The sequence below is a fragment of the Hibiscus syriacus genome, unplaced genomic scaffold (assembly GCF_006381635.1).
Source record: "Hibiscus syriacus cultivar Baekdansim isolate YM2019G1 unplaced genomic scaffold, ASM638163v2 tig00110607_pilon, whole genome shotgun sequence".
Taxonomy (NCBI): domain Eukaryota; kingdom Viridiplantae; phylum Streptophyta; class Magnoliopsida; order Malvales; family Malvaceae; genus Hibiscus; species Hibiscus syriacus.
In genome coordinates, this window is record NW_024062799.1 from 1,728,105 (window position 1) to 1,738,349 (window position 10,245).

Here is a 10,245-nt window from a genome sequence, read left to right on the forward strand (position 1 = left end):
TTACTTAAGAGTGATCATCTTAGAACAGATTTCATTGAACGCAAAAATTTCGGTACATCAAACAAAACTTTACATATAGGGATATATTTCATTCCTAACTTCTCCAAAGCCAAATTAGTCTATCAACTTAAGGGACATATTGCTTGTCTGGACTGCAACCTCTTCCATGACATTCTCTTTCATTTTTTGTATCACTTCTCGGAGTTGCTCATTTTCCCTTGTAAGAGATCTTTTCTGTCCAAGAAGTTCTTGAACAAGATCTTCATATATGTTGCAGTTCTTTTTCAGCTTGGTGACCCCTGTTATCCATTCTTCTGGGGTACTTCCTAGGCCAGCATTTTGAAAGGTTTGACTGATCTTCTGAAAATCTTCATGCATGGTTTTCATTTCTGTGCTCAATTTCTCGTTTTGGTCGTTCAAGTCCTTCAAATAGCATGCTTGAGTTTCATAAAAACCTCCTCCACTCTGAATGCCCTGACTGATGCTCTTACCATAGACTGCTTTTGGTATCAATCTGGTAGGATCTTTGTGTAATACTTTTGGTACTAATATAACTGGTTCTCTATGTACAGAACTTCCCTCGATCCTCGTAGTTTCTTCAGGATGTCTTTCCTTGGCCGCATCATATTTTGTTTGATCATAAAACTTTTTGTCCATTTACGATTTCTTTCCAATTTGATGAACAGTCTTTTAAGTCAACACCTTTTGGTTATGCCATGATCATGTAATGCAGGCACAAAACAAAAGAAATCAATATAAACAAGTTAAAACAAAACAAAATGTATGAAAAATAAAAATGAGAAAGAAAATAAATAAATTGGTGAGTACCAATTAATGAAAAGAAAATATTCTACCTATCATGGTATATAATATTTCCTAACTTCATGCTTTCTAGTTCCATGCTTTGTTTGGAAAAATTAACCTAACAGCATGATTACTAGTTCGCATGCATTTATTCAGGAAAAAGAAAAGGAAATAAATTAAAAGCTAGAGCTTATTTCTCCTTTGTGTATACCTACTGACAAAATTTCAGCATGGTTTCAAATCGGGAGAGTTTCTAGGGTTTATTATATGCAAGGTTTCAGTTCTAGGAGTAAAGGTACTCAAACTGTCCTTGTTGATGCCCCCTTGGGCTGCCAACCCTTCATCCTAGTCCATTACAGACTTAAGCGGATCGAGTTCAATTCGAGGGGATACATTTCTCTATACCTGACACGGAGAATAAATTCTCACGAAGACATAGAGCATATGAACCCCGAAAGTTACTTGCTAGGTCTGACACGGAGAATAAATTCTCACGAAGACGTCGCTTTCACTCCCACTTAAAAGGGACGAACTCAATTATAGAGCTTTATGTTATGCAATGCAAGTGTTGTGTGTGAGGAGAAATGTTCAAATCTCTAACAAACAAATAAAATAATTAATTCTTGAATAAATAAATAATAATAATAATATATAAAATAATAAGTAAAAAAAAATTGAAAGAAAAGAATTAAAAATTAAATATATGAATTTTTAATTTCTAACTGATAGAGACAATTTACAATTGATTTTAAAGTTGACATCGATCCCCAGCAGAGTCGCCAAGCTGTCGTAACCGGTTTTCGTCCGGGCACGAAATATTTATTTGGCGGGAAAATTGATGTGAATAAATGGTTTTGAAAATAATTTGGGAGTCGCCATCGGCCTTTTGGGTCAGGTAGGTCGAATACCTAAAAATTATTTTTTAAAAGAGTTTTAAGAAAACATCAATTAAAAAATGAACTGATCTGCGTTTATAACCAAAATTCGTTCTTTTTAATAATAAGAAGGGATTCGTGGTCGGTTACGTTTAGGGAAGGATTAGCACCCCTACAACGCCCAAAATTGGTACTTTTTAATTATAAATTGTCTCTATTATTAAAATTTAAAAAATTCAAAATATATTTAATTTATAATCATATTATTTTAAAATATATTTATTTATTTAAAATATCAGAAAAGGACTTCTAGGTGCCTTAAGACAGCTCTTTTATTAATATAAAAAAATAAATAAATATTAAAAATGTAATAATTTTTCATAAAAGTGATTTAAATAAAACTAAATTATAATTTTTAATTTAAACAAATATATATATATATATATATATATATATATTTACATGACTAAGATAATAATTAAAGTAATAATTTAAACATATTGAAATTAAAAGGATAATAATAAAATAAATTGCAATCTAATAATGAATAAAATAAATAAAATTAAAACTATAATATAAACACACTTAACGTTATATTAATAATAAAATACCATCTATAAATATAAGAAAAGCAATCTTTGTAAATGAATAGAATAAATACTAAAAGAAATTTATGTTTTAATAAATAGTTATATAATAAAGTCAAATAGTATTAATGTATATTATGATTAAAATGGATGAAATGGAAAGTAAATTTAAGATACCAATTATAAATAAATGCAAAGAAAAATAAAGTAAGAAAAAAATAAAGTCAAAGATACAAACATCAAGATTACAAATAATTAAGGAAAATGAAACATTAAAGGTGAATTAATCTGTTATGAATAGTTAATTGACAATAAATTTGGGAAAGTATTAAAAACAAAGATAATTTAAATTAAAACAATTAAATCATATTCATATAAATTCATAGTCAACGTTGAGAATTTATAAAAATTAGTGATTAATTTATAAAATGTCAAAATTAAGGGACATTATTCGAATACCATAAAGCCTAAATATTATCAGTATAATTTAACCTATATAATTATATGAGACTAAAATTAAATTTGTTTAAAATTAAAAGGATTAATCATGGTATTTTACCTTAAGCATGTAAATATACAGATAATGATTAAAATAGAATAAAATAAAATTCGAAGATAATATTAATATGTTCATAAATTGATTTCAGTGGCAAAAATGAAAGTTTATAAACTTCAGATGACTATGCGTTTATTTTAACTATTTTGAAATTACACCCAGACCCCTCATCAAAACGACGCCGTTTTGATGAGGGTATAAAATACCCTATAAATACCCTAAAAATCGGCTCCCTTGAGCCATTTCTTTCATTTTTCCATTTCAGCTTCTCTCTCTAGGAGAGAGAAGCTCTGCCTTCTCTCTAAAACAGAGAGGGAGACCATCGGCCGGCAGCCGTGCTCCGGTACCGTCGACCACCGCCGCCGGCCACCGCCGCCTTTGGCCGGAAAACACAAAATTTCCCCAAAATATAGATCCGAGTGATCTCAACCCAAATCTGACCCTCGTTTATCCTAAAAAGCTATGTATTTTTCGCAAATCTAAAGAAATACCTTTGGTATTTCGATTTTAACGGTGGCTCGTATGGGTGCGTGGGAACGCCGGTGATGGCGTGGCTTCCTCGGTAAGTATCTCTCTATTTTTTATTTTGATATTTGATGGATTTTGGTGGCTGTTTGGCTTCCTGGCTTCCTTGTTCTCCTCTCCGTTTTTTTTTCTTTCTTTGCTCTGTGTCTTGGTTGCTCCCCTCTCTTTATCTTGCAGGTGATGGTTGTTTTATAGCCTCGTCGGAGCTTGTCTCGGACCGGTCCCAAGAGTGGATTTTGGTGAGTCACCGAACTGTGTGGTGACTCACCCTGGGGCATCGACGTGTGGGGGGCAGCTGACTTCTGGAATCCTCAATGGTGTCATGGCAACGGCTGGACACGGCAATGGCAGATGTGGCACCGCGTGGTAGCTGAAGAGTCGGCTGGAAACGTGGCTGTTCTGGAGGCAGCGGCGGCTGTAGTCCCTAGGGTTATCATAACCCTAGGGTTTTTGTTGGAGAACTTTGGACCCTTGGATCTGCCTTGATCTGACGGTGGAAAATCAAGGCGGCTGGAGAAGAAGATGGAACCCTAATCTGTTTAGGGTTTCCAAACTTGGGCTAGTTCGGGTTGGGCTTCTCTGATTTGGGCCTATAATAATAAATAAAATTAATTATTTATTTCATAATAATAATATAATATAATAATAATAATAAAACAAATTAATAATAATAAATAAAACAAATGAAAAAAAAACAAAAAAAAAACTAGTGTCTTCAAATATTAATATTTATGTATTGATTTTTTTTTAAAAATACAGTAGATTTTCATGTATTTAAGGTTTAGGTTCGAGTTTGAAGTTTCAATCGAGTTAAGTTTAAGAGAAAAAAATTCATTTCGAGCTGCTCACGAGCTTTAGTTCAGGATTTTGAGTTCGAGTCGAGCTTGAAAATTTTAAGCTCGCGAGTTTTCGAGTTAGGTCAAACTCAGCAATACTCGATCGACTCGACTCATTTATACCCCTACGTCGGAATGTATGCCACAATTCATGTTCTTAAACGATGTCGTTTATTATTATCCGAATAAAACCAATGTTCTAATTTAAGATAAGAATTAGGGTTATTGAAGTCTTTGTAAAGTTTTCAGTTTGGCGACATTAACAGCTTTGTATGATTTTGCATATAAGTTTAGGGATAAATATTTGATTTATTCGAGTCGACTTAAATTTTTTTTGGAGTTATTCAAGTTGATGGATATTACTTTACAAGTTAAAGTTATTTGAATTTTTTTTTAAATCGAATCGAATTTTTGAGTTTATGTTTAATTTTAATTGTTAATATTTATAATATTATGTTATTATTTGATTCCAATTTAAATGGTTTTTTATAACTATATATAATACATATATATATATTTCGTATTTTGTGATATACATATATCATACAAAGTTGAGATAATCGATTCAAACATAAAAATCAATTAACTAATTAATAAAAAATTTGAGTTATCATTTGATTTATATTTTACAACTCAATTCAAATTTAATTTTTTTTAGTTGAATTTACGAAATTATAACTTAAAATCAATTCAAATGGAATATTCTCAAGTCAAATTAAATCAAATTTTACTCGTAAATAAATAAGGTTGTACGGTAGATTTGAACCTTTTTCATATAGTCATCTAACTGAAAGGAAAACAATGAAACTAAAATTGGATTGGATTCAAATAAAGAGATATGGCCTTGTAGCATGGGAAGTGGGCGTAGGGTTTAAATATGTTCCATCGGTTTCAACTAGATAAGGCCAATTCCAACCAGGCAGGAGTTGGCGATGGATGAGTACAATGTCCTTTGCAAAGCGTAGTTTGTCTTGGAATGTCAATGTAATGGAGAATTACCGCAGTTTCACTCAACTTTGATCTTAATTACCCGGTCAAATCTATCATGTTTTTGTATGTTGGTTAAAGTTTGAGTGGAATCAAATCAAGAGATGCCAGCAATAGCATAAAAAAACTACTAACCATGCAATGAATAAAGCACAACACTGGGTGATAAATGTAAAAAGATTGTTCTACAATGCTTATTTATATAAGAAGATTCGACTACACAACTGCTTATTGTCACTTCACTGAAACAGAAGTGCATATACCAAAACGTGATACTGTCGCAGCTTAGTGCAATGAACCAGTAATCAACCCATCCTAATCGAACAAACCAAATCCCATATCTCCATCACTTGATTCCTCGGGTTCTTCCTGCAAAATTACCGAACAAATCAAATATCAGAAACGAACTAGATAAGATTCTCGTATTAATTTGCAACTTTTGGTCCCACCTTTTCCTCAGCAGGAGGCGGAGCAGCAGCGGCAGCACCATCTCCGGAAACGGCTGCATCGGACGCAATTACGGAAACCGGGGCACTTTAAATTAATCACCGAAAACTTAATCACTCAACTATAGTAAGAATTTTTTTATTATACTGAATTTAATACTCACTTGTATTATTATTAAATTTAAAGTTATTTTTTCACTCTATTTAGAAATAAAAAATAATAATTAAATAATTCATTTGTTTTTTTTATAGAAATTATATGAAATAATTATAAAACTTATATTTATAATATTATAAAAATATTTATTTATATTTTAAAATACAATTAATTATTTATTTGAAATAATATTATTTTTAAATTATCTATTTAATTTTAAATAATATTATACGGAACCAAAGTAATAGTTAGACAATAAACGTATAATTTACCCTAAATTTAAATTATTTAAAATTAAATAGATAATTTAAAAATAATATTATTTCAAATAGATAATATGATTTAAAAAAATAAATAAACATTTTAAAATATTTTTATAATATTATAAATAAACTTTTTAGAATAATTTAATATAAATTTTATAAATACATAAAAGTATTTATTTAATTATTTTTTTATTTCCAAATAAAGTAAAAAAATTACTCTTTAATTTAATAAAAAAATAGATTCACATTATAGTTGAATGACTAAATTTTTTGATCATTAATTTAAAGTATCACATATTCGAATTTAATAATTATCAAAAAGTATTGAATTTGTGGTGATATCATTATATAAGTTAAATAGAAAATATGATAAAATTATTATGAATGATTAGTTTAATTCAATGTCTTACATTTCATGTAAGAGTCTTAAGTTCAATTCATGCTAAGAGCAAGAATAATTTCTTTTATTTTGTTCTAGTAATTGGTGACACATGTCACATTTAATTTGTTAAATAAAATTAATTGGTTAAATAAAATTAATTAAAAAATATAAATAAAAAAATTAACATGTTATCTCACATCACATTATCGTTAATGTTTTTTGGAAAAAATAAAGTTTAGTCACTAAAATGAAACAAAAATGATAGTGTAAGTATTAAACATATAATTTATCTTTACTATTTACTTAATAAGAACAATTTAACAAATAATACATTTTAATACGTCGCTTTAATGATATATTACGATGTGTGACGTGTGACATATATTCACCCTAAAAAAGATAATAAATATTATAGTAATATTTCTCAGGCTATTGAGTTAGAATCTGTTTTGCAGACTGACTTGCATGAGGCGAGTTAACTACTAGTCGTTTGTTCATTTTTTCTGTTTTACCAAAAAACAAATTATAGTAATATTTTTCTTTGTATAATATTAATTAAAATAAATAATAAATCACATATTCAGAAATTAAATTCGTGTTTAATAAAGATCATTTATATAAATTTTTATAAATATATTTCTTATATGAAATATTCATTCATTCATATTATATGATGTGATATGATAAAATGTAAAATTTCATTTGTTTTATTACTTATTTAAATTAATTTGTAAAGAAAATGAGGGGATGTAAAATAAGACTTTGGTTTATCTTATTCCATACAAGTTTCATATATCGGTGTAAATATTGTAATTAACTTCTCTGATGTCGTGAATACATTTATCTAATTTCATTTGATTTAAATTCTAATATATATATATATATAATTCTTTTTCTTAAATTTATTCACAAGTATTAATACAAATTTAATTTTACAATTAAGATAGACTTAAAATTTTATATTAAGTGGAATTTATAAAACTTCAGAGTACGATTTTGTAAAAATTTAAAAAATAAAAATATATTATTAATAAAAAAAATCGGTTGGAACCATCAAATCCAAATAAAATACCCATCCCTGTACATACAAGCAGCATGCATGTCTTGACTGAAAAAAGAAGCATGGACAACCTTTTGCCATATGAGAGATGCCATTCCCCTTGGATTCCAAAATCACATGCACCTATGCACGGCGTCGAACCCCAAAAGTGGAGAAAGGGCAAAGACTTGATACATCAAATAAAGAGAGTACACATCGAAAGTGAAAGTTGAAACACAAAATAGATGATCATGTGTTAATACCGTCTTATTATCTTAACCCTACCTTTGAAAAACAATAAATATACCGATCATGAATAATGAAAAAGGAGAAAACCAATTACACGTTAATAGGTGATCTATCCGAGCTCCCCCCTTTTGCCTTTGACCAATAAATAAACTCGGGGTTCAAAGATACAAAATCCATCTTTTGAACCACTTTGCTACAAATATGAACATCGGATGCTCTCTGCAACCGAGACAGAGTCATCTAGTAATTAGTGTCTAAGGTGGAATCCAAAGCCAATATTTGGTTTCCACCTCATGCAAATACATGAATGAATATGATATTGTTCTCCTAAGCCTAAACAATGTAATTAAACGACTCCCTATTCTCCTTAAGACCAAACATGTGTGATGAATTGCTGTCTCAAGATGATGATGATGATGACGGTAATAAAACAATCCTACCGAGAATGAATTGTAGACGGTTAGTAGAACTAAGTTTATGTATGAAACACCCATTCCAATCCCCCTGTCTGGAAGTTCCTGAGTTCCGTTTTTTGTTATGCTAGTTGATCAAATGTTTCCTCTTTCTTTATGCTCCTTTCGAAAGCTCTCCATTGACACCGCATACATCAACGGCAAACTAACATGGTGGTTTCTTTTCGGGTGGGATCTCGGGAGCTTGTGATGGACCTGGTACTGCTCCCACTACCCGGTTGTTGTTGTAGGTGCTGTTGCTGTTCGCGGTGGTGTTGTCGTTGTTACTGCTGTGGTTTCTGCAATTGTTGCTGCAATACCTGCTGCAGATATTGTTTGATGGTTAAAATCTATAAATGCATTTTGCATTGAAAACACTTATAAACCAAAAGATTATCTGGTTGCCAGCTAAAGTACAAGTACTCTATAAATGTATTTAGAAGCTATATGAAACAATCACCTGTGGTAGTTGCTGCCATGGACGTTGAAGATGGAACGGATAGCATACCGGTTGAGCTATAATGCTGAGGTACATAAGGATATTGTACGATTTGCGGGAATTGAGTTCCGAAACCATGAGCTTGAATACTTTGTGCATATTGAGCATAAAATGGGTACAAATTATGAAACATCCCCGGTGTCATCGATGCCCCGGCGGCGGTGTAGTAAGGCGAAAACTGTTGACCTCCATAGAGGTTATAGTAGTTCTGCAAAACAATATTGAATTCAGCTGAAGCAATGTCAAGAAACTGATTTGAGATGTCATTCTGTAAACACTAACCAAAGGATAAATGCCTTCTTGTGAATATCCAGTATATCTGAAAGTAAACAAATGGAGAATGAATATTGCAAGTTAAAAACAAAAGCTATAGAATTCCAATTTCTACAATGTTGAACTCAGTGACTCACCCATAAGATGAGTAAGGAATTGAATATTGACCAGTTGGTTGATGTTGGATATAAGTTGAAGACGAAACTTGGTAGCCAGGTGGTGCCATCAATCCAGGACCAGGTGCTGGTCTAAACCGTCCTGCCCCTGCATTTAATTGGTCTTCCTAAATTAAATTTACCGTAAACCTCTGGTGTTTCAGATCTGCATTTCATTTCATTAGATCCTAACCAAGATGAAAATGCTTCCCCAGTATACAAAAAAAAAATGGTTTTTTTTTTTCAACATTTGCTAGCAAAGAAATGTGAAGGGAAGAAAGGAACCATGTAGAGAAATTGGTGGACGAGTCTTTTGAGCACCCAATGCAGCGAGATTGCAGTTTGCTCGCCTTCCATCGATGACAGGTGAAGGGTTTTGACATGCTCTCATGGCTGCCTCTGGATCTTTAAACGTAACCTGGAAACAAAAAGATGAAAAATTCATAGCATGAATAACAAAGGAAACAAACGAAGCTTTGTTAATAAAAAAGGATCAAATAAGCTTACAAAGCCATAACCCTTGGATCTCCCGGTATTCTTATCTGTGATCACAACAGCCTCAAGAATCTCTCCAAATTGCTCAAAATAACGCCTCATGGTATCCCTTTGAGTTTCCCAAGCCAATCCACCAACAAATATTTTCGTAAACGTCGTGTTATTGAACTGCCCTGGATTGTTACCACCCACCATGTGGAATTGCCTTGGTTGAGACATAGGAGAAAATATCGACACAGACTTTACAAAAAAAAAACAGGGGGAAAAAGGATAGGTGATCAAATCAATCAAAGCCCAAGGCTTGTTTCTCTGTGCCCTTCTTCCTCAACCACTCGTGCAGCAGCAATAGCGTGTATCCTCTTTTTGTTCTTTTGGCGATGACCTTCTTCTTCTTCTTCTTCTAGCTGCTGTTGTTTTTCTAATGTTTTAATAATGATAACTGCCACTTTTTCACCACCAAAACGTCTCAGATTCCACAGCAACGATACCCCTAACGAGAAAATCTTTACTGTTAAGAAAGCTGATTTTTTTGGAAAAAAAAAAGAAACTTTACATATAAATATATATAATACACCTACCTATTACAAGCTATAACAGAACCGAACGAGAGAAAAAGAAAGAAAAATGATTAATATGAATTGCAGAATGAGAAAAAAAAAAGC

At 31.3% G+C, this 10,245-nt stretch overlaps 1 protein-coding gene across 2 annotated transcripts; it reads right to left on the reverse strand.

Moving 5' to 3' along the window:
- Positions 1 to 7,502: 7,502 nt before the first annotated feature.
- LOC120135310 (RNA-binding protein 24-B-like) lies at positions 7,503 to 10,245 on the reverse strand. Of its 2 annotated transcripts, none has more exons than XM_039151590.1 (7): positions 10,162 to 10,245; positions 9,596 to 10,073; positions 9,374 to 9,506; positions 9,071 to 9,197; positions 8,943 to 8,979; positions 8,622 to 8,868; positions 7,503 to 8,481 (listed from the first exon to the last, which is right to left on the reverse strand). In XM_039151590.1, the coding sequence occupies exons 2-7, from the start codon at positions 9,800 to 9,802 to the stop codon at positions 8,393 to 8,395; spliced, it is 840 nt and encodes a 279-aa protein (XP_039007521.1). In that variant the 5' UTR covers positions 9,803 to 10,073; positions 10,162 to 10,245; the 3' UTR covers positions 7,503 to 8,392. The 2 variants fall into 2 exon arrangements, with proteins under 2 accessions (XP_039007521.1, XP_039007520.1); XM_039151589.1 differs by having other exon boundaries at positions 7,503 to 8,484.

Excerpts from the sequence above, each read along its gene's own strand:
- LOC120135310 (XM_039151589.1), bottom strand. The coding sequence starts at position 9,802 with ATGTCTCAACCAAGGCAATTCCACATGGTGGGTGGTAACAATCCAGGG. Across the intron at positions 9,507-9,595 it reads GATCCAAGGGTTATGGCTTT|GTTACGTTTAAAGATCCAGA; the intron begins GTAAGCTTATTT and ends TTTTGTTTCCAG. Across the intron at positions 8,869-8,942 it reads AAGAAGGCATTTATCCTTTG|AACTACTATAACCTCTATGG; the intron begins GTTAGTGTTTAC and ends ATTGTTTTGCAG.